Source organism: Lissotriton vulgaris, chromosome 1_1 (genome assembly GCF_964263255.1).
Source record: "Lissotriton vulgaris chromosome 1_1, aLisVul1.2, whole genome shotgun sequence".
Taxonomy (NCBI): domain Eukaryota; kingdom Metazoa; phylum Chordata; class Amphibia; order Caudata; family Salamandridae; genus Lissotriton; species Lissotriton vulgaris.
In genome coordinates, this window is record NC_141685.1 from 717,538,372 (window position 1) to 717,563,965 (window position 25,594).

A 25,594-nucleotide genomic window follows, 5' to 3' on the forward strand; every position below is an offset into this window, starting at 1 on the left:
AGGGAAAGCGGAAGGTGTCTCCAGACAGAATAGAGGCGATCATGAAAATGAACGCGCCTACAACACAAAGAGAAGTCAGGATGTTTCTAGGCATGGTCGGTTATTGTCGGCAGTGGATAGCCAACTTTTCGCTGAAGGCAAAACCGTTATTACAACTGACGCACAAAGGAGTAAGTGATCCGGTACCATGGGACAAAGATTGTTTGATGGCGTTTTTGCAGCTGAGGGAGGACTTATGTCGTGCCCCGGCTTTAGGAATGCCTGATTACACGAAACCATTTTTGCTTTACTGCTGCGAAAGAGAGGGATGCGCTTTAGCAGTTTTAGCTCAGATCCACGGAGATGCGCGTAGACCAGTGGCGTATTTCTCGGCTACATTAGATCCTGTAGCCGCAGCGTTGCCCGGATGTCTCAAATCCGTAGCCGCAACGGGTGTCAGCATTGAACGTTCTGAAAGCGTAGTTATGGGACATCAGTTAGTTGTGTATGTACCACATTCTGTAGAATTGTTAATGACCAGGACTAAGACTCAGCATCTGACAAATAGCAGGCTCACACGCTACGAGCAAGTCATACTGGCTGCCGAGAATGTGACCCTAAAAAGATGCTCCGTCTTGAATCCTGCAACTTTGATGCCACTTCCGAATGAGGTGGATGATGAAAATTGTACAGATCATGACTGCCTTGATGTGACTGAACTATGCACCAAACCGAGACCCGATATTGTGGATGAACCATTGACTGACCCAGATGAAATTTTCTTTGTTGATGGTTCATGTGTAAGAGACAATGTCGGTCAGCTGAGAGCAGCTTATGCAGTTTGCACAATTACGAGGGTAATAGAAGCCGCTTGCCTGGAAGGAGTACACTCCGCTCAGGTAGCTGAAATTGTTGCTTTGACTCGTGCTTGCTTAGCGGGCGACAAACTTCGAGTCACCATATACACCGATAGCCAGTATGGTTTCGGGGTAGTTCACGATTACGGGCAGTTATGGTCTCAAAGAGGTTACATGACCTCCTCGGGTTCTCCCATTAGGAATGGAGAATTCGTGAGACTTTTGTTAGAAGCATTGCAAGGCCCAACAGCTATAGCAGTGGTCAAATGTGCAGCGCATACAAAGAATGTTGACTTTGTTTCACTAGGTAACCGCTATGCGGATGAAGTAGCGCGTTACTGCGCAGAACAGGGATATTCTCACACTGATGTAAAAGTGGGGGGAATCCAGGAAAGAACTGAATTGACACTGTTGTTAGATACTGTAGATACGTGGGATGAATTAAGAAGTGTTCAGGAAAATGCACCAGATGATGAGAAAAAGAGTTGGGAAACAGCGGGTTGTTCCAGAAGCGAGATGAATTTCTGGATCTCCGCCGATGGGAGAGCAGTTTTACCAAATGAACTTGTTAGTCCAATGGCAAGGAAATTGCATGGATCAGCGCACATAGGAAGAGATGCTATGGTGAGAGTATTCAGACAAACGTGGTTTAATCCCAAATTTAGAGTAGCGGCAGAAGCAGTGTGTCAGAGATGTACGATCTGTCAGCAACTAAATGTGGGCAAGAGAACACCAGTTACATTGAGTCATATTGGGAGGTCTGGAGGGCCTTTCAATAGGATGCAGCTTGATTTTATAGAAATGCCTAAATGCAACAGACTCAGATACGTTTTAGTGATTGTTTGCATATTTTCTAGATGGGTTGAGGCTTACCCTACACGTAGGTGCGATACACTTACAGTAGCAAAATTGTTACTTAGAGAGTTAATACCGAGGTTTGGGGTGCCATCCTCTTTGGAATCGGACAGAGGAACTCATTTTAACAGCGAAATAGTGAAGATGCTATGTTCAGCTTTGAGTATCGATCAGAAGTTACACTGCAGCTATCGACCAGAAGCTTCAGGGATTGTAGAGCAAATCAACAGCACGATAAAGTCCAGACTTGCCAAAGTTTGTTCAGCAACATCCCTGAGTTGGCCAGACGCACTTCCAGTGGTTCTTATGAGCATACGTAGCACACCGGATAGGAAAACAGGTCTCTCTCCTCATGAAGTGCTAATGGGGAGAGCTATGAGATTGCCATCGGTTCCGACTGCAGCTCTAGTGAACATCACAGACGATTTGATCTTGGACTACTGTAAGGGACTATCTGATGCCGTTAATTCTGTGTCCCTCCAGGTCCAGGCTGCAGAGGTTCCATCCGCACAAGACTTGTGCCATGACCTGAGTCCAGGGGACTGGGTCCTGGTGAAGAAGCATGTCAGGAAGAACTGCTTAGACGTGCGCTGGAGAGGACCGTTTCAAGTTATACTTGTGACGAATACTGCAGTAAAGTGTGGAGGTCTGCCAAACTGGATACATGCCTCACACACCCGAAGAGTGCCAACACCTCTAGAAGAAACAGCTCCTCTCTCGGATGAGAATCCAGCGGAAAGCGGAGAAGCCATAGAGGGGGAAAGCCAAGCTGTGGAGGTGAGCGAAGAGGCTGAAATTGAGACGGAACAGGTCGACGAAGGTCAGGACATCAGTGAGACCGAAGTCGCCTCAGGAGAAGAAAGTAATTGGGAGTCCGACACAGATATCGAACAAACTGAGAGTGACCAAGAGACTGGTCCAAGAACAAGGAGCAGGAGGACAAAGAGAGACGAAGCCAGTTGGCCGGAGAGAAGGAAAAGGTCAAGCTCGGAAGGAAAGCAAGAAAGAACTCTTGTTCCGATTGCAGAGGAAGCAGACCAGGAGGAGGAAAATACAGACTCAGGAACTGAAAGTCCAAGAAGATCGAGAAGGGTACGGGTGCCCTGCAGAAGGTACGCCACCCCAGAGTGGACTTATCTAGCAGATGTCTTGGGGACAGAAATCTGGGAGAGTGAAGAAAGTGAAAGTAATCGATCACGATCCATTTGTGGCAGTGGAGATATGGATGTTGACGCCTGGACTCGAGACTGAGGGATTACTGACTTTCACACTTCCCATACCCCCATATTTGAGTCAAATTCAAGATCTAGTGCTAAATAGATTACAATTTCCGACGTTTGGTCAGCAGATTCCGGAAGAAGAAGAAAAAGTCATTTGTTTTGAATTATTAGAAATTGTTGTGAAAGCTGCAGGTGCGAGAATAATTGTTGATGCATAAAAGACTTTTTGTATATAAGTTATAAAGAAGAAGATAACCTAGCGCCGAGTGGAAAGAAGAATAAAATTAGGGATTACATTTAGAGGACGGAGAAGGGTTAGGGTTGTCTGTTGCTAAAAGAGAAAAGACATTGTTGCGAAAAAGAGACTTTGTTGATTAAAAGCACTTTAAAGACTGAGAAAGCAAATAAAGCAAACAAAGACTGCTAAAGGAAAACTTTTTCGCAAAAGAAGGAGCTACGCTGTTTTGATAACATGGAGAACGGCAACCCAAACCGAAAAGCTAGATGTATAATAGGTACACTAATAGCAGTAGTAATTTTTCTCATAATTACAGTAGTGACAATATCATACATAATAGGACATGAAAGCGATATAGAAACAGCAAATGTACAGCCTATAACGACTTTGAGACCTGCTCTTGTTGGGAAAAAGGAGGAGAGCAATGTTATACGTGAAAAGGCGTTATTGGCAGATGAAGCTCGTAGATTACATGTAGACGAGTCACAGGGAAACTTTAGGTCAAACGCATATGCTAAACTGTTATATGAGTATATCGATGCCATGGAGGCCAAAGATTGCTATGTTTGTATGCAATTGCCGGCTTCTGTAGACGAAGGCATTAGATATCATCATCTCCCATTGACCTATGGGATAACATGTAGTTTACTGCTCAGTATATTTTATGGTAGGGAAGGATTTGAGTACTACTTTTCAAATTATGATTCGGTACTGCCTGAAGTTCCGAATTATAAGCAAATGAATAAGTGGGACTATTACAAAAAGGAGGATAGATTAGCCAAATTTTTTTCTTCCTTGGGATACATTAGATACATCATACGCACGCAGAAATAATCTAACTTGCAAAGTATCAGAGGTTGAGAAAAAGTTCATAGGACAAGTAGACGATAGATACAGAAGGCAGAAGATTCTGAAAATGTCAGGACAATGGAAAACGGATTGGACCGAAGAAGAGAAAGCACATAAAAAGAAGGGTAGCAATGGTCCAATAGCATTGGATAGGACGCAGAAAGGAAAGTTATGTTTAACTCGAAGCAAAACGTATTACGAGAGTGTATTTGTAGGTGAAGTAAACTGTGAACATGCTTTTAGATTGGAGTACTATACGAAAGATTTTATGAAAGGAATGCAAGTTATTCCGAATGTGTATTTTGTATGTGGAAGAAATGCCTATGTAAAACTACCTGACAATTGGTATGGTTCGTGTTACTTGGCAATTGTCTTCCCCAAAATATATCATGCAAAGGATGTAGCGAAAATAGAAGGAAAGGCTTCGATGAGAGCGAAAAGGGAAGTAGGAGATGCAGAAGTAGTAGGAGATGTATTTGGAGCAATGTTTCCTATGTTAGGTTTAATACTTAACGATGTTAAGATCAGGAGACTGGCTACAGTTGTGGATAGATTATCTGCAAGTACTGCAAGGTCATTAATGTTGGTAGAAGGTGAGATGCAGTCGATTAGAGCAATGGTTCTTCAGAACCGACTTGCTTTAGATGTACTGCTAGCAAAAGAAGGCGGAGTTTGTAAGGCTTTGAAGGTCCAGGAATGTTGTACTTATATTCCTGATAATTCAAAACCACTTGAGAAAGTCATACGGAACCTTACACAGATTCATCAAGAGATCGAAGATTTATCCAAAATAAATGTTTGGGAAAAAGTTGGTCATGGAGTAGGAAAGGTTGGGAGTTGGTTTGCCAACCTTGGGAAAAGTATAGTATGGTACATAATAAAGCCTGTATTGATAGTATTAATTTGTATAATCACATTGTTAGGTTTAGTAAAATTGTATAAATGGTATAGATCGAACCGGTTACAACGAACAATGAGAGAGCAAGAAAGGAGATTAGCTGCTTTACAAGATCAACAGTATAAAAGCTTAAGAGCTCTCGAGACGATGAAAAGAGGGAATATCGTAACTAGTCCTGTTTAGAGATATTATTCAAATTGCATTTAGTGATGACTCCTAGAAGTCATCAAAGGGGGGACTGAGAGAGCGCAAATTTGAATGAAAATTATGTATAGGGCGTATTTACAAGCACATTGAATAACGTAGGAATGAAACGTATATCGTAATGTGAAATTGACACTTATAGTACATAGATAACCGATATAATCCAAAGTAATATAGGAAATGTAACTGTATTCACTTTAGAACCTGTATTGGATTTAGAAGGCCGTATATGTAGTAGGCTGATATAGAGATGACGTAGAAATGCATACGAAATGTAGAACGTGCAAGGTCGAATTCAAGTACGTGTGTAACCTTTAAACGGAGAAGCCGCGAGAAATGAAACGTGAAGAAATGTGTAGAACTTGTATAAAACGATATAGAGAATGAGAATATAAAGTTATGCTTTACGTAGTTTATATTCAATGTATAATGTATTCACTTCTATGTAAAGGGATTGCTAAATACGAATATATAAATGTGTGTTAAAGGTTGTACTGTGTAGAAGGCTTTTTGTGAGAATGTTAGAAAGGTTTAGGTCATTTGTGATTCTAACCGGACTGGCCAAGGGTTAGCAGGAGCACAGTCCAATGTATATAATTTAGCGGACTTACAGGAGTCGTAAATAGCTTGACGTGGACGTGAGAGCCAAGAAGTCTAGCACTTGTTAGATTTAAGGTGACAACGCTGGACAAGGTTTATGGCCTGAACGTGATGAGAAGCGCTAAGAATTTGAAACTTGTTTTGAGAAGTCCATTCACAGGACCTAGAAGGGTCAACATCACAGTCGTAGTTTAAAGTTCTGTTGACGATGTTGATTTGTGCTCTGAAATGTCAATTATAAATTTGAATGAAGTCACCAATAAGAAGATGAAGATGACATCTAAAGAAGAAAGGTCAACTTAACGGACGGCGAAAGAGATGAAGCAATGGAAGAAGCTAGAAGCTGACATCATCGGGGAAAGTCCGTGGGGGGCGTCAAGGGGCGTTCCACCCACACTGTGATTGTGTATTTTAGGGACAGCACCCCGGGGAGGAGGTAGCAATTGGAGATTAGGAACAGCAAGGGAATTGCTCAGAGAGAGAAGGACGAAGGGTAGATGACTTGAGCAGATGCGCTGAGAGAGATCAGAGCGCAAGAGAGCAGTAGGCCGAGGACCCTTAAGAAGAGCGGATGGGTAGGCAGAGAGGGTACTGCTTCTTAAACTTAAGTTACCTTTAGAGGCTAAGAGAGTTTGAACTTCTTTGGGAGTCAAACTGCTGACACCTTTTTAGGTTAGGAACTTGCGAAATAGGGATGTCACATAGCATAGAGTAGGGACAGATTTAACGTGATACTTTTCTCTTTCTGTAGATGACGCCAAGGAACCACTTCACATCGAAGCTTTAAATTGCTGATATCGGAATTGATTTTGTATTCTTTTGTATACTTTGAGGTTTATCCTGAGCGGATTGTAATTGCATCCAACTTTGATTTTATATAAAACTTTTAAAACTTTATCAGTTGTAAGTGGTTCTTCAGAGTGGCGTCCGTTAATGGGGTTAGTCTAACCTATCCGGGGGTTGTCTTTTACTCAATGACAGATACTATCGGTCCAAAATAGATGAATGAGATAAGTTATTAAATTGATCATAAATTGATATCAAAATCTCATTCCCCGCAAAGCCACCCTGTGTGGTTTTGAGTGGCCTCATACATTTTGAGTAAGACAACGCAGTGCAACTCACTCCGTTGCCTTACTCTGCACCTCGGAGGTGTTCCATGGGCAATGCAATACGAAACATCCAGGGATCTTGATGCTTCCCCAGAAGCGCCAAATCAGTGGATCTCCCGAGATGATGAGTAACAACAAGAAATGTGCTTATTTCTCCTCGTTTCCCCTTCTTTCTATTTGTGCTGCATTCTGCAGCAGACATTGAAAGAGGAAAACACCTCTTAGTACTGTTTTAGTGCAGGAGGGTGCCCTTTCGATTTGGCATAGGCAGCGCAGCAAGGTGCCTGTCTGCTCTGTCTTGCGCCAAAAATCCCATAAATGAGGACCAACTCTGGTTGGACTTTTTATTTCCATTGAGCCTGGTCAATTACATGTGCTTTACTGATGTAGGAGCTAATCCCTTGCATGGTCTGCCGCTTTTCTTTGTGTCTTTATTTCTGTCTCCGCCCATTTCCTAGCTACGCAACATCACTTGACGTGAGAGTTAGTGGAGGCATAGAGTCCTGACCCCATTGTCAACGTGGCCACAATGTCTCAATGACGTGACAATATGTAGATGAGTAGTGACAGCTGGGAGTTGTTTCACAGGAGCACAAAGGAGAAGGACAGGCCTTGATCTCCAAAGTTGTTGAACTGTTTCAGCTTTTGCATAGTTTGTTACAAATAATTGGTGACAATATATATGGTACTTGGCATGCACTTGAAGGTCACTTTGCACTGAATGAATTTGAAAGGGGAAAGATGGCAGCCAACTAGGCGGTGATCACAGGAACTGGCTCCTCACTCCTAACTTACACCAGAGCTTTATTAACTGTTGGTGGTATAAGAAACAAGCATGTGTGCAGCCTATGATCTGTGGTTTATACAAATTCTATTGATAAGGGATGTCTGTGGCTGCTTCAAATTACTTATGTATGATTGACGGTGGGGAGTACCCTGTTACCATCACTATCATTTTGGCTCCATCCGCGATGATGTAAGCTCTGGCTATAAGAGGATCCTGGGTCAAGTGGTGGTCGGAGAGGTGGGGGAAGCATCAGTAGAATAAGCTTAGATATGGGGTGCTCAACTGCTCCTTAACAAGTAGCTGCAGGTTTCCTCGGAGTCCTGCCACCACAGGGGTGGCTGCTGCCATGGCAGGGTTGGAAAAACAGTGATCAGACACAGCTCGGTCTAGTGCATGGACTGAGAAGATGGGTGGAATGGAGGAGAGAATGGAGACAGAGACAGGGAGAGAAGCAGGTCCCTGGTCATAACTGGCAGAGATCGTACTGACACACCGCTGCAACAGAAAGAAGCAGCTGTTTCGAGAAGAAAGAAAACAAGCAACATTGATGCAAGTGAAGGAGAGGGAGAGAGTGCAAGGGAAAATGAAACTGAGTATGAGGTAATGGAGGACAGGAGGCGATATACGAAGGGGTGAATGCAGGAAATAACCCATGCTTACAGACATGCCAGTTACGATAGATAAGATAATAATGCTGTGATGGTAAATGAGATAGACTGGGCATTGAATATAAACTCAGATACAAGCACATACAGGGTTTTATCCCAAATGACTACATTATTGATTGAGAATGTCCAAGCTGGTGGCAAACTCAAAAACCTAGTGAACAGTATAAATAAAAAAGAGGTGCCAGTGATTAAAAAGTCAGGATTACAAACAAATATCCAGAGTATAGGTGATATGCATATGATTACTCAGAGGTTTTGGCAGTTCGGGCTGGACTGTTCCCACGAGGCACAGGGTCAGACTGATTTGCATATGGCCATGTCTGAACTGGGGTGGCTGAGTGAGCTAAAGAATGGTGATGGATTAAACCCAGATCAGTTGACTGGGGGTGAGTGTTTGATTTGCTCAAACTCTCCCTCCATTATCCCCTTTTGTATCGCTTTGTTCGCCCTAAGTTGGCAGGGTATGATCAGACGTGAGCCCCTTGCTCACTTGGCCACTAGTTTCAAGATAGCCTGCCTGATGAGGATTATGAATCCAAAACCGGTCCCAGGATGCTTGTTTCCTGTCCAGGGTAGACATGGCTTGGCAGTTCGGGCTGGACTGTTCCCATGAGGCACAGGGTCAGACTGATTTGCATATGGTCATGTCTGAACTGGGGTGGCTGAGTGAGCTAAAGAATGGTGATGGATTAAACCCAGATCAGTTGACTGGGGGTGAGTGTTTGATTTGCTTAAACGCTCCCTCCATCATCCCCTTTTGTATCGCTTTGTTCACCCTAAGTTTGCAGGGTATGCTCAGACGTGAGTCCCTTGCTCACTTGGCCACTGGATTCAAGATAGCCTGGCTGATGAGGATTATGAATCTGAAACCGGTCCTAGGATGCTTGTTTCCGGTCCAGGGAAGACATGGCTTGGCAGTTCGGCTGGACTGTTCCCATGAGGCACAGGCTCAGACTGATTTGCATATGGCCATATCTCAACTGGGGTGGCTGAGTGAGCTATAGAAGGGTGATGGATTAAACCCAGATCAATTGACTGGGTGTGAGTGTTTGATTTGCTCAAACTCTCCCTCCATCATCCCCTTTTGTATCGCTTTGTTCGCCCTAAGTTGGCAGGGTATGCTCAGACGTGAGTCCCTTGCTCACTTGGCCACTGGATTCAAGATAGCCTGGCTGATGAGGATTATGAATCCGAAACCGGTCCCAGGATGCTTATTTCCAGTCCAGGGAAGACATGGCTTGGCAGTTCGGGCTGGACTGTTCCCATGAGGCACAGGGTCAGACTGATTTGCATATGGCCATGACTGAATTGGGGTGGCTGAGTGAGCTAGAAAATGGTGATGGATTAAACCCAGATCAGTTGACTGGGGGTGAGTCTTTGATTTGCTCAAACGCTCCCTCCATCCTCCCCTTTTGTATTGATACTAGATCAAAAACACAGAGGTTTATCACATTACAGAAAAGGTGCTATAAGTGCTAAGAACATAGAATGAAAAATGGAAGGGAACAAGCTTGAAAGAATGACAGAATACCAAGGGCTAAATCTTCATGGAACTCCGGTATTGACTAAAGTAGTATAAGCTTACACATTTCTTCTAAAGAAGCAGATGGAGCTAATGTTAACAGCAGTTTGGAGTTTAGCTAAATAGAAACACCAGCATGTTTGCAAAGGCCTCCAGGACTGTGGATATGGATATGTATGTACAAGCAGAAACTATACAGGCGATATATCAAAAGAAGAATAAACAGTACAGAGACAATGGCCATTGATAACAAGACTACTAGAAGAAATCCCATTGCGGCCATATCGACAATAAGGGGGCACGTGAGCCAACTTTATCAAAAATCTACAAACTGGTACAACAATAACTAATTTTTGAAAAGATTGGAGATATACAACATTGGATTACCAATCTGAAACAACAGACAGCGGGAGATTGTGTATGAGCAGGATTTAATGCTGGATATATTAAAAAAAAAATAAGGCAGATGATATGGAGAATCAACAAAACTGCCCAAACTACATATTCCTGGAATAGATGAAGTGCTGGAGGGTAAAGATTAACAGACTTCTTTTAGAAAATGCTTTACCTGATTATAATCTTGACTCCCAGAAGCAATGGACACATAGATATTCCCAGTGCAAAACACCTCAGAGGCAACTGGAAGACAAGCCAAGGGCAATATTGCTCTATAGAGGCAAATTCATTTTGAGACAAGAAATCTGTTTCCAGGCAAACCCACTTGTCTGTTGTAAGGTGTATGTGAATGGCACCAACTGTGTCTAGCAATTTGTTTATTAAAACATTTGATTAAAGCTCTATCACTTTTTAAATCCATTAGTAGTCATGTAAACCAGACAGAGTCCCAACAGAGTGAGTGTGAGTGTGAGAGGTAATGAGAAGCGAGAGAGGTTAATATGATCTACATGTGAGTCCAATGCAGACTTTCTGTGTTTAAAACAGTCAAAAATAAGTCAATTGAACTTCCTGGCAATGGATAGACACTACATACATTACTTCTCCCTTAAATTAAGAGTGTGCATTATAACAATCACTGCAAAAAATAACATGTGTTGTAAACTCTGGAAAAAGATAAATGTGTTTCGGGGTAAAACAGCTCAATAAATAGCAATAAGTACTGATTTCAAAAGGCTTGGCAAACACTAAAAAGAAACACTTACACCGACACAAAAAATAAACACTAAAAATAGGACAATTCAAATATATTGTTTTAAAAAGACTCTATTACACACCGATTACCTATCTATATATAAGGTATTAGACAATTCAAGATGCCCCATGATAGGAAAAATAATGACATGTTATCTGCGCAAAAGCTGTCATTGTGTCAATAAAGGGTAAATAAGTGTGAGATATTTTTGATTAGACCTGGTGTCAGTGGGAAAGTGATTGATTACGATGTAAAATGGGAAATTATTACATACATAGTTATTGTGATGTACTTAGCAATGTTTCTCTTCAAGCAAAAAATAATAAAAAAAGAAGGTGGCCTTGCACGACTTGTAGAAAGAATAGTGAGACTGGAGAACATTTTTAATAAATCAGTCCCAGATATAAAAAATAGAAAGTGTTTACCAGCGTTATATCATTCTTTGTAACATCAGATATGTGATGAGACATAGGATAGACAAAGGCGGCATGATAAAAGAATGCTAGATCTGGAAATGTTTGGAGACACTGTTTAAAGGTTGTTTCCAGTGATGTTCAGTATAATGTGCATACAACATAAATTGTGTCAGGTTTAGAAAGTAGATGAAATAGTTTCATAGTGAATCGTGTGGGAATCTATGCAGATAAAGAGCTAAATAGATCATAAAATTGGGCTCAACGCAACATATGATGGTGCCAGGACTAAGGAGGAAGTTTCTCCAGGGGTTTCACATGGTGAGTTGGTGGAGGACAGGGGTGAGGCTACTTTTGATCAATCAATCAATCAATCAATCACCAATAAATCATTCAGCTTTTGTAAAGCACAGCACTGTCAACCCCTGGGGGTATCTGGGTGCTGTGTCTCCATCAAAATGCAAATTAGGTGAATTGTTTTAAAAACTTCACATGTGGCTTTCAGTATTATCTCTGGAAAAGGTTTGACCGGATATCTCTGGAAACATTTGTGCATCAGAGCAGAAGGGGTTATGTGTGAGGCGATAATGTTTCTTCCATTGAATCTGAAAGGCAAAAGCAAGGAGGATCTTTGAATACTAGCTATTATGGTCCTGCAAGAGGCACATCTTCTTGAAGAAGAGAAGAAGAAATACATATCAGTTAGATGGCTTTAAAATGTTATATGCGATAGCAAATCAGACAGTACCAAGGAGAAGCCATCTTGATTACAAAGTCTTTGGGAGTGGAACAGAAAGCTAATAAAGTGGACCATATTGGGAGATGGATATTAGCACAGAAAAAAGTCAGACATGCAAAACACATAGTATAATCATTTTAATGTCCCAGATTATCCTGCGATAGCCATGAGATTTCCAAATATTCTGATGGAATTTGTGGCCCCAGATATTATTGCTATGAACATTATTATCATAATGAAAGAAGTGAGGAGCTTGGCCCCACAGCAGGGGTATAATACCAGCCTGTGCAGTGCATCTAGGAAGATCTAACTCCTCAGGGAGCTCTTAAATCTTCAAGGGGCCATATTCAACACAAGGCCAATTAATTACCCTGAGACATGGTAAACTCAGGGGCCTCACATCACATTCTGTAGGGGGCTCCATTATTTTGTGTTACTCTATAGCCCTGCTGTTAATTCCACACCACATAAGACGAAAGGCTGTGCACGACATGGGGTTGGCTCCCTACGGGGGAGTAGGCTGCCTCTGGGTGGGTTGGCCACATCCCCCTGGATGTGCTTGTGGGGTTGGCTGCCTGTGGCTAACCATCCGCCGTGCACAGCCAAAGGCCATGTATGACAAGTAGTTGTATTAACATATGGTAATAACATGTTAGATTGAAAAAAAAAAACTAGAAATAATGTATATTATCATGACTTTTTTAGCACTTCTTTTCATGCCCTAGGCCATATTCATTTAAAAGGCAATGTGTGCCAAAGAAGCTTGAATGATGTCATCAGTGATGTCAGAAATTATGTCATAGAACATGGCATAAGTGATGCAATATGAGAGGTCATATGCAGAGCATGGTGGGGGTGCACGATATATTAATAACTATAACTTGTGAATTTCTGTGTCATTTTTAGTTCAGACATTAATGTTGTCACTGAGATAATCACCTAACTATAACCTAAATATAACAGCACCCTAACCTTAGTTTTTTCAGTGAATTCATTATTTCACTACTCCCATTCCATCATATAAAACAGTAGGCAAAGTGTTGGCCCCAAAAGGTTTATAGTGACTATTTCCACTCCATTCAAAGCAACAGTAGGGGAAGTGTTGGGCTCCAGAGAAGTTAGATTCAATCCAATAACAATAAGTTACTGACTTAATTTAAAAAAAGAAAAAAATACAAAATATAGTACTAAAGATGAAGAACTATTATACTGAACATATTAACACTTAAAATTAACATTTCAATTAATATATACTAAATTAAATAAAAAACAACATTTTTGGAAATATATTTGAGTAAACAATATTAAATAAATCAATATTATTAAAAAAACATATGATATCCCCAAAACAATAATATTCTTACCAACAATACTTAATGACACAATATTTTTGTAGTAACAATATTTATGGCTTGAAATTGATCAAACAAGATATATGAAACTTAATATTTTTTTCAAACATCTTAAGATGTTTTACTCATTGTGGACATTATGGAACACAGCCTTGGCTCTGCTCAAATAGAAACATGGCAGCCTAATCTGTGATACCAGTGGGGCTATGGCCTTGTTGGCCTTTGGAAAGGAGAGCTGCCTAGTGACTATGGCCAAAACTGCCTTCATTGTGACAAGGCTGAAGGATTGGTTTGTAGTTAGAAAAGTAATCTGAATCAGGAATGTTGTTTTGTATTACAAATTGTGTTGCAGTGGCATAGTTAAACTTCCATTATACAGTTATTTTGAGGAATGGTGTGTGTATTTAAGGACAGGGTAAAGGGGAGTCAAGACTGGGTGATTTTAGATTTCCATGGAGAGTTTATGAACTTGAGATAAGTGACAAATGTACTTATATAAAACTAGGGTAATCAATTTTGCCAAGTGAACTCCATGTAAATCACATATAAGAATATGATAGTTTACAAGAAATTTGTTTATCTGAATTAAAGTCTAATAATGCCCCAAATACCATATTTCAAATAGATGTTTCTAATACAGTTGTGCAATGCTCAAAGGTGAACAGTGTGAAATAAGTGAAACAAACTGTTTCGTGTCTGCCTGTACATGGAAAGGGCAAAACAAATTGCTATAAGGGTCAGAAGGCTATAACAATTGTCAGTTTCAGATAGTTTACTAATTACAAAAGCCAGCAGCAAATTATGTACTTGTGTCGACTGAATTTCCACGCAGTATAATTCAAGTTGATCATCAGAACAAAAACCTATTCAGGAGCACTGCTGTGGTGAACTTAAGAATGTCAGTAAAACACCAAGATTAAAGTCAAAGCCAACGGTGCCAGCTTAAGTACGCAACTTAAGTTACTCCCCCGAATAATTTTAGAATGGCCTCAGATGAAAGGAAATTGTAGAATCACTGTTGACTTGAGCGGTCAATTTGCTAATGTGAGATTATCATGGGCGTGCTTAGATGGATAGTGAAGTAATTGGATGGAGATATTCTGAATGAAAAATAAGTTTATTGTAGGAAACATCTTACACATCCACAGTGCACAGAAGCAACTCTCTCTCTGCCCAACTCCCACATATAAAATGTTCAGAGGCAGAGAAAACATAACAAGTCAGAAGAGTATTCCAAATGGGAATACTACACACCTTCCCCCCTAAAAAAAAAATAATAAATAAGATTAACGAATAAAATCCCGTAATTTAACAGGAGAATGTCTGATATGAGAACTTTTCCTTAAAATAACAACAATGCCAGAATCAACACAAACATTACCCAAATCACTGACATTGTCGCAGGGTAAACAGGAAAGTGAATCAGTATTCGTAGAACCAGAAAGAGTAGTGGCAAGGGTTGAATTACCAGAATTAGTAAAGACAGAAATAGAAGAATCACAACCAAATGTGTCTAGCAAAGCAGCATAATTATCATGATTGTCAAAAGGTTTAGATAAAACAGAAATTGGGACCATTTTCGAACTTTCTGTTCTACATAAGGAAATACGTCTAAAATTCCAAACTTTACCACCCTCTACTCTTACTGCTTTACTTAACACTTCAAACACTTTGAATGGATCAGACCATTTAGCCCTTTTGTTACCATGAACACCCCCAAATTTAACACGTACAAAATCTCCTACCTTAATCTTTGTACCATTAGCAGAAGACCGCAGAGAATTACCTCTCATCTTATTCTGATACTCCAAAACGTTATCTCTAACTTGAGAAGAGTCTAACAAAGAGTCATATGGAATCTTAATTTTCATCCACCAAGGTAACAAGTTGGATCTAGGCTTCCTTCCACGCAACATCTCAAAAGGGGATAAACCAGTAACAGAATTGGGAGAGGTGCGATACGACAACAAAGTTGCACGTAGTGCCTTTTTCCAATCTAAACCACTTGAATGGATTCTTTAATGACCCTGTTAAAGCGTTCTGTTTGACCATTGGCTTGAGGGTTATAATTAGACACTCTCTTATGTACTGTTCCACACCTGTCAAGAAAAGCAACAAACTCCCTACTGACAAACTAAAGACCTTTGTCAGAAACAATTTCTGCAGGAATGCCCTCCCTACAAAAAATGTCATCCAAAAACTCAATCACTTGCGTTGACCCAATCTTATCAACAAGCTTTAACTCTGGCCATTTAGAGAAATAATCAATTAATACCAAAGCAAAAACTTCCTTATTGGCAGACACATTGAGTGGACCGATTATATCAATCCCAAGTTTTTTCCAAGGGCTCGTAACAAATTCAACAGGAGAAACACCAACAACCATTGGCTTGGCCGATATGTCACTATTGAAACAAGGAGAACATGATCTGACCCATTTTTCAACCATACCATCAACTCCTGCCCACCAATAGAACTCCCTAATGCGTCTTTTGGTGCTAGACATACCCAAGTGCCGCTCATGGGCCATGGAAACAATTTTCCCTCTCAGCTTTAATGGAGGAACTATTTTATCACCACGAGTTAAAAAACCCTGATCAAACATTAATTCATCTTTTGTTTTCCAAAAGGTTGAAGATCACCAGATAACTTGCGTTCTTCAGGCCAACCCAATTGCATAAACTTCACAATATCAGACAAAAAATTGTCTTCACACATGGCTGCTTTCCATTCGATTTCAGAAATAGCATCAAACTCCAGATGCTTTACCATTAACATCTTCAATAGAAAAAACAGCATCCGTATCAAAACCAACCATGGAAATGTCAGAGGCATCTGACAGTGGTAAACGAGACATACAATCAGTATGCACATTGAAATGACCAGGAACATATTCAACTTCACACTGAAACTCTTGCAATTTTGCAGCCAAGCGTGCCAAACGAGCAGTTAAAGTTCTGCCCCCACCAGCAGCCAACATGTTGATTAATGGCTTCTGATCAGTTCTCAAACGAAATTTGGTACCCCACAAAAATTGCCGAAAGTGTTGGACAGCCCAAGTGTACGCCATCAATTACTTCTCGATGGTGGAATAATTAAATTCAGCACCTCGTAGAGTTCTTGATGCATAGGAAACTACATATTCTTCCCCCAAATTCCTCTGCATCAAAATTTATCCTAAACCAACATTGCTGGCATCCACTGACACAATACAATCTTTACCAACATCAAAAGGTCTCAAGAACGGGGCATTGACAATTTCTTTCTTGAGCGAATCAAAAGCACATTGTCGCTCTTTTCTCCACACAAACTTTACTTTTTTTTTCAATAAAGATCTCAAAGGATGAACTTTTGAGGAGCAATATAAAATTCTGTGAGACCTAAAAATGATACAAGTTGTTCCTTAGTAAGTGGAGCAGGGGTGTTAGAAATGCTCTGTATATGATTGAATTTAGGTTTAATGCCGTGCGATGAGATTTCATGGCCAAGATACTCCACCTTACTTTGTCTGAACTTACACTTTGAAAAATTCAGAGATAAACCTTTTTCTTGTACACGTTGTAATACCTTCTCTAAATTTTTATCATGATGTTCAAAGTCCTTTCCAAAAATTAGGATGTCATCTTGGAAAGCAATTGCACCATCACCACCCTCTAGAACTTCCGTCATAAGTCTCTGGAACACCGATGCCACACTAGCTAAACCAAATGGCATGCGACACAATTGAAACATGCCCTCTGATGTGATAAGCGTTTTTATAAACTTAGATTCATCATGTAAAAGCACCTGGTGATAAGCACTGGCTAAGTCTATAGTGGAGATAACACAAGCCCCAGAAAGTGTTGAAATTAGCTCGTGAATATGAGGCAAAAGATGTCTGTCGATCCAAATTTCCTTGTTTAAACTGCGAAGGTCCACACATAGACAAAGTTCGCCATTGCTTTTAAGTGATAAAACCGAAACAGCTTACACATCCACAGTGCACAGAAGCAACTCTCTCTCTGCCCAACTCCCACATATAGAATGTTCAGAGGCAGAGAAAACATAACAAGTCAAAAGAGTATTCCAAATGAGAATACTACAGATAGCATATCAGGACACAGATGGAGGGGAAAATAAACTGGCAGCCAATTATTTTTGTGGAGTGTCATGACCTTATAAGGAACTCAGCTTTAGGCCTCGCTCTTCTAAATGGTCACAGAACACCTCAGTAACTTGAAATATCCCTACAATGTACGACACGGAGTGATTTATCCCCGATATATCTCAATGCATTAGATATTGTGTAATCCTTTTGCAGTCCATACACCACTGGGCTGTTCCATGTGAAATTTTCTTAATAAAATTTGTAATGTAACTCATTGTTAAGTTGCGTTCCGAATCAAGCTCCCCACTCCAGCCTAATCATTTTAACTTGTGTTTACTATTTCCATGTAGTGCAAAGAGTTTCTTTTGTCAAAATCTACTTGGATTTGGTAAAGTATAACATTTGAAAACCCTATTGACTGCATCTTGACATTTCTGCAGTATTTTTACTCGTGTCATAGAAGTTGTGCTATGAAACTGAAAAATAATCTTTAGTAAATTAGCTCAGCAACACATAAATACTTTCAGCTCTCGTCTTAGTATAGCACGAAGTACCTTCTGATAAACTTTAGGAGCTTAGTGTAATTTTCCTACCGTAGAAAGACAAGACTCCTTAAACTCACCATTCAATCTTTGCAACTGTGGTGTTCTGACAACTCCAGCTGAAAAACAGAGGTGTAAAATAGATTAACTTCTGTGAGCCCTTAATTACAAACAGGGTTGTATATCACATAGATAGGTGTCATGTCATTAGAATAGCAGTTTGCGAAATTAAAGTTTTCCTGTATGAAGATCACAACTTCACAACATTACAAAATCAACTTTCCACTTGATTGGCTGTAGTTAACATTTCTAGTAAAAGTATTTTCTCTCAAAAGTGACCTGTGTGCAAAAATAGATTCGCAAGTTTTTAACATTCAAATCTGACTTTACTTGGATTTTCACCTCCATTTTTAAAACATTTCAATTACTGTTCAGATTTTCCAAAGTAAGCTCAGTTTTTTAAAAGGTCTTTATTTTGGCAACAGTTAACTGCACCCTCTTGACTCACTGTATATAACTGATGAAATTTGAGACTAGGTAGTTCCCCTTCACTATAGGGCATCCTTTGATGAGATGGCCAAATACAAAAGGGAGGTAGTTCACCAGGCACGGCTGGCACAGGTAACAGCATTGGGCAGGGGCAGGGGAGGGGAAGTGGACAGATGACGGGATAGGGAAAGTAAAATAAAAAAATATGTAAAACCACTTACCTTGCACTCACCACATGGCCGACTAGGGGATGCAGCGAGCAAAAGGTAAGTGGTTTATATAGTTTTTAATTTTCTTTTCTCTATCCCCGTTGTCTGTCCACTCTTCCCTTCACCGCCCACCACGCCCCACTGCTGTTACATGTGCTGGCCACGCCGGTAATCCACCTAATAAAGGAACAACCTCAAAATTTTGCAAACAATGCATCAATTTGGCAATAATGCATAGAAAGCAGCTACAATAGTGTATAACAAACGTGTGAAAAACCACTGAGGAATTTAAGACTTGTCCGAAAATTAGTTTGAAACACCGGTGCACGTAGGTCATGTAATCTCTCTCTAGTTTGTTGTAGGTTTTTTTATTCTGACATCTCACTATCCTAAAAGACACTATCCAGTTTTGAAACTCACTACTTAGAAAGAATAACACATAATTCAATCATATACATTCTTGTAATTATACATGTATGCCAATGATTCAGCAAAACTGAACCGAAAATGCAATCAACCACTCATGTTGAACGTCTCTTTAACTGATGGTGAGTATGCACTTATAGACCTTTATTACAAGAAACACTGTAACCGCTGGATGGGGTATTCAGCAGATTTGATAAACACATCTTATTTTGAGTTTACAACTTGGAAACATGGCATAATGTTGAGAATTGGTACATAACACACTGAATTCCAAATGTTTTGCCTGTTTTCTCCAGGCTCTTTCAGCCTGATTATTTTTGACAGATTTGACATGATGGAATCTGCCAGCGAAAACTGCAAGGATTAATAATTATCAGCCAAGTCATAATTCCGAACTTTTTGCAAATTCCTGTTTGCATTTAGATTGGACTGTAGCCCTGAACCTACAATAAGGGCCTTAAAATGCCTTGGGGCCTTATTATGACTATGGCAGTCCATCAAACCGCTGTAATCATGGTGGCGGTGCGAGCACCGCCGCATCAGTGGTCTGACCATCCCAATATAACTTGTGCGGTTGGACCACAATGGCACTGTCGCAGCCACCAAGGATCACTTGTCTTGCGGCGGTCTTAAGGCTGCAATATGTTTGGAGGGGCCATGGCAGCCCTGCTAAGCACATTAAGAGTTTCGTCACAACCACCAAACTTTTCATGGCGGTGCAACCACCTTGAAAAGTATTGCATTGAGGAAACAAAAGAGGCCGTACCAGGCTCCCTTAAGCATCTGCGCCATGGGGTGTATTAGGGGCACATGTTGTACCCCCTGTATGCATGCACCACCAGTTCCTTCAGGAACTGTCTTTGATGCACCCATTGCAGCACCTTTTTCAAAGGCACCGATGTGGGACTGCCCAAAAATTGTCTGCTAGAAACTTTAAAAGTCGTAGTTTGGCTGATCTTTTTTTATGGCTTTGGTGGTCTTAGAGTGGGGCGGTATTGTGGGGCCCTGCTCTGAGACCACCAGAGTTATAATAATGCCCTTGATTCCTTTTCAGTGGCTTTTTTTATTGTTTCCTTTATTCAGCTGTGTAGACCGTCAAAAATGGTTACTTACAAGCCTTGTGCGCTCGAGTCCAATACAATTCCATCTTTCAGAAACAGCACTCAACTATACCGAAAGCCCATGTAAGGACCACATGTTTAGTGGATACTTTTCTAATATGTCCATCTTTAGACTTCTGACCCTTATGGCAGACATACAGGTAAACAGATGTAGGCCCAGCCCTGAGCCCCAGTAACACTAGTGCAACCATGTTAGCATTTTTTTGGGTAACAGTATATCATGTACTGGTAAGAGTGGTCAGGTAAGAACACAGTGGCTTTCAAAAGTCTCTAGGCCTTGCAGCACTAGGAAGATTTGTGGCGTAGCTAGTCTTGAAAGTAAGGGGCTCTGCATCTCCCATTACCATGGCAACTTTGTGCTTGTCCAGTAGAATTGACATGGCAGTAAGTTCATAAAATTCCTTAGGAAAATGTTTCGAATATTTGAGTAGTGTCATGCTGAGGGTTATCTGAAATGAATGTATGACGATATTCCTCAAACAAAAATTCTGCATACCATCACTCCGCATTTTTTACAACGCAGGACAATTACTCCGCAAAGCCATCATTCCTCAAACTTTTACCCCGAATATGACTGACTTTATCATGCATGCCATTACAACGCAAATGCATGTGTGGTGAAGTCATATATTTTGTAAAAGTATTTTATAAATATTTATATAAATATATATATGTAAATATATATATTTGTCTGAGTTTCCCTGCAAGCATGCCCGCACTCCAAGACAGGTAAGTTGAAACCCACAACTTTATTTACAGATGAAACAGGCATTTTAGTCCATGTTCTCCTTTTGAAGCTGCCTGACGCGTTTCAAAGATAACAATCTTCTTTTTCAAAGGCAAAACGAAGTTCCAAAATATTTCCTGCCACAATCCCGCTTCCACTGGTAAAGATTTCACAAAATACTCCTGCATGGCTTTGATTTAATTCATTCATTAAGCTACGGTGTGTCTCTGCAGGGCATTGTGGTATTTGTAGTTTTTAACGTTTGCTACCCTGCAATGGGTTTCATGCAACTTCGTGACTTTAAAAAAAATGAAAAACAGCCCTCCAGTGGGCAGAGACTGAAAGTCCTGCTTCCATCAACATTAAATACCTGTGTTGCCCATGTTGATCTGGCATGATTCCAAACCAGGGTCCCTTCATTTTAGGGCGGTGCGCCGACTTCACGGCTGTACCTGCTGTGTAAAGTATTCATCCGAGTTGCCCTGCAAGCAAGCCCGCACTCCAAGACAGGTAAGTTGAAACCCACAACTTTATTTACAGATGAAGCAGGCATTTTAGTCCATGTTCTCCTTTTGAACCTGCCTGACGCGTTTCAAAGATAACAATCTTCTTTTTCAAAGTCAAAACAAAGTTCTAATATATTTCCTTCCACAATTCCGCTTCCACTGGTTAAGATTTCACAAAATACTCCTGCATGGATTTGTTTTAATTCATTCATTAAGCTCCGGTGTGTCTCTGCAGGGCATTGCAGTATTTGTAGTTTTTAAGCACTTGCTACCCTCCAATTGGTTTAATGCAACTTCGTTCAGCCGTGAAGTCGACGCACCGCCCTAATTGAAGGGACCCTGGTTTGGAATCATGCCAGATCAACATGGGCAACACAGGTATTTAATTTTGATGGAAGAAGGACTTTTCTTCTTCTTCTTCAAAAATGCCCCTGTACCCCACAACTTCAATACCCTCTAAACCCTCAATAAACCTTATCACCCCAAAACCCAAACCTATCCCTGAACCCTAAAAATGCCCCAGTACCCCAAAACCCAAACCTATCCATAAACCCTAAAAATACCCCTGTATCCCAAAACCCAAACCTAGCCCTGAACCCTAAAAATACCCCTGCACCCCAAAATCCAAACCTATCCCTGAACCCTTAAAATACCCAATCACTCCAAAACATATACCTCAGAACCCCAACACATATACCCCTATACCCATACTTACCTTATCCTAACATATAAAAAAACATGCTTTTACCATTAATGCATTTACAACGAATTTCGTTGTAAATGTATGTGTGGTAAAAGCATATAAAATGTAATGCCATGCGTTATAATGGCATTGCGGAGTCATGGTAGATTCCTAATAATAGTATGCAGAATGATGGTATGCAGAAGAAATATTCATAATAATGGGTGTTTACCATCTGAAAAACATGACCTGTCATGCCCTCCACTGCCTCTGTTACTTGTTCCCTAAATGCAGCTACACCATGGCAGTGCTGTGCCAGGTGTAGAAATTCAGTTTAAATGCACCCCTTTGGGCACCACATGTTTGGCACCTGGTGTCGTTCATGAGCGTGAACCTGGCCATGGCCATTGGAGTCAGATATAGCCTTTGGAGAAATGTATAATGGATCAGTCTAAATCTACCATTGGGGGAAACGTTCTTGCTCTGTTGGCAACAGTATATCAATATTTTGGCACCAATGTCTATATACAGATCCACAATCCATTGTTCTTATGCCCGGGAAACTGCCGCTTCTACCATCCTCATGACTGTGGTGTATAATCCGGTGATTACTTTAGTGGTGCGAGGAGAGTCAATAAAATGGATATGATGCAGCATTCTGTCAAGGGGAATGGTTTGCAGAGTCTGTGTGTTGCATGCACAATTGTGCCATATCTTATGGTATACATTAATGTATTGGTTGTTGCTCTCTGATACTCCTAGTATGTGTTGAAGATGTAATCTTTAAATAAATCTCCCAAAGTGTTCATTTGATTCATACGGAGCTGTGTCAGTATAAGGGATGTACCATCTATCTGCAAGTGGTATTTGAGGGGAATGTGGGGCAAATAAATCACTGGGATAGCACAGAATGACACCAGGCAATGTATTGAATCTTTTATAAATGTTTTATTTAGCTGCAATATCAGACATTAGGCCAGAAAATCAGACAATAATCTAGCCATTCTTGTCCCCAAACTCTACGTTTAAATAGAATTTAAATCTATTCAATGATCAAATTGATTTAACCCAGTACAAAGTTTTACAGACAACATCAGCCTTGAATTCATTAAAGACGTGGGGGCTCATTTAAAAGCCTTGTGCGCAGCCAGAGCGTCACATTTTGTGATGTTCCGGCGGCACACAGGACTTAGCCATATCTACAAGGCCACGTAAGCTCACCCTGTGTGGCTTTTCATGGCCTTGTAGATATGGAGTGCAATGCCCATATGTTTTGACACATTCCCAGATTTACAACAAGGAGTAAATCTGGGAATGCATTAAACCTTCCCACCTCCCCAGGGGTGGCTTAATGAATAGAAGTAATTTCTCCTCATTTTCCTCCATCCATGTGTGCTGCACTGTGCGGCAAACATGAAAGAGGAAACCATCTCTGTGTAGGAAGGTGACTCTTCCTGTACAAAAACAAGTGTAGGAAGGTGACCCTTCCTGTACAAAAACAAGTGTAGGAAGGTGACCCTTCCTGTACAAAAACAAGTGTAGGAAGGTGACCCTTCCTGTACAAAAACAAGTGTAGGAAGGTGACCCTTCCTGTACAAAAACAAGTTTAGGAAGGTGACCCTTCCTGTACAAAAACAAGTGTAGGAAGGTGACCCTTCCTGGACAAAAACAAGTGTAGGAAGGTGACCCTTCCTGGACAAAAACAAGTGTAGCAATCATACCAACAGCATAGACATCCATGCACCATGGTGCAAAGATGCCTGCATTGGCGCACGGCTGCTGACTGAGCACTGGAAGAAAGGACAGGAATGCACCATATCTTGTATTATGGTGCATTCCTGCCCTTTTAAATTGGTGTAGGGCAGCACAGCTAAAGAAAGGCCTTGCGGTGCTGCTCTATGCAGCTTCTTTATCAATGTGCTGCCAAGTGCCTGATTAGGAGTTTATTGGACAGGGGCTCCATCATAAACGAGACAAATATCCTGTACACTCTATTACAAGTGCCAAATGATATAAGGCATTAAATAGAATGGCAGTTGGGCTATCTGTCACGATTCTGATGGAGTACCCCTTCCACTAAATTTTAAATCAGACACAAATGGCTCTTTATTCGAATGGCAAGTGGCCACCAACTTGCTGAGTCAGTGGAAGCCATAACCTCTGCCTATCCATAGGGAGACTGCTCGCTCAACTTAGAGATGGCCACCCAGTCAGCACAGATCATTTTGTGGAAATACTTCTGTTGGAATTTTTGCCATAACAGAACTCCGGATGGATTCCATGTCATGGCAGCCAGTCAGCATTTTTTTTGTGATGCAGAAATAAGTCCTCAAGTTGGGGGTTTCGTCCTGTAAAACAAAAACAAAACCATAACCCATGAGGTACAGAAATATTTACCTCTATATGTGATGGCTGCTGTTCTTTTTTACTGCATACAGCTGCATACAGCTGCGGAACCTGAATAGTGGCTGAGGGTAGCAAAAGTAGCGATTGAAGACCTGCCCTAATTGGACAGTCCTGCTGATGCTCTGAAGCTATTGGTCCTGTGGCAGGCGTCTGCCAACACATGGTTTCCCAATGCAGAACTGGCCGAGTTTCTGCCGTAGGAACCCTGGAAGTGGTAGGGAAATCACAGGTTTGGCAGGGCAGTAGATCAACACGTGCAAACCAGTTCTCTAACTCCAGCAAACTGTAAATATCTCCCTAAGTCTGGTTTGCTTGTTTCAGAATATGTGACTCAGAGATTTTCAGAGACTACATTTTTCCTGTACTTGCAGATTTGATATTTCATAATACGATTCGATATCTCTCACTGTGGGGAGTATTGAGAAAGACAAAGAGTATATTTTTTCAGCAACTCTATCCCATCATTTTCTCTTTATGTCATATTATTTTGGTATAATGCTTGATTAAAAGATAAATGAGCTCTCCGTGATGTATTTCATGAGCTGAAAGAGTCCCTAACGATTTCTAAATTTCTGATTATTTAAATGTAATATGTTTGAAACTCTGTGAGCGAAAAACTGAAAATGTAAGGCCTGATTTAAACTTGGCAGGCTGTTACTCCACCACAATAGTGACGGATATCCCATCCGCCGAAATATAAATCCCAATATTTTCAAAATCAAAAATACTTTATTCGTATGAAACCATATCCATAAAAGCACATCAGGTACAATCATTTAAAAAGACAAGGACATAATCATTGTGCAATTAATTAACATTGGTCATAAATACACAACATTGGAGACATGTATTTTAAATAAAAACTCATGCATAAAAAAGGGAAAAAACTTTTCACAGGTTACACATCATATTGCGGGCCCACACGGCAGTTCTAAAAAAAGTGCTGACGCGAAAAA

At 40.7% G+C, this 25,594-nt stretch overlaps 1 protein-coding gene across 1 annotated transcript in view; it reads right to left on the reverse strand.

Annotated features, from left to right (window-relative positions):
• Positions 1-25,594, reverse strand: part of LOC147747702 (potassium channel subfamily T member 2) — a 1,549,272-nt gene that overhangs the window by 1,392,811 nt on the left and 130,867 nt on the right. Inside the window, exon 4 of the mRNA XM_086926024.1 lies at positions 18,153-18,191. Within this exon, the coding sequence (XP_086782150.1) occupies positions 18,153-18,191 (39 nt within the window). The remainder of the gene's footprint in view (positions 1-18,152; positions 18,192-25,594) is intronic.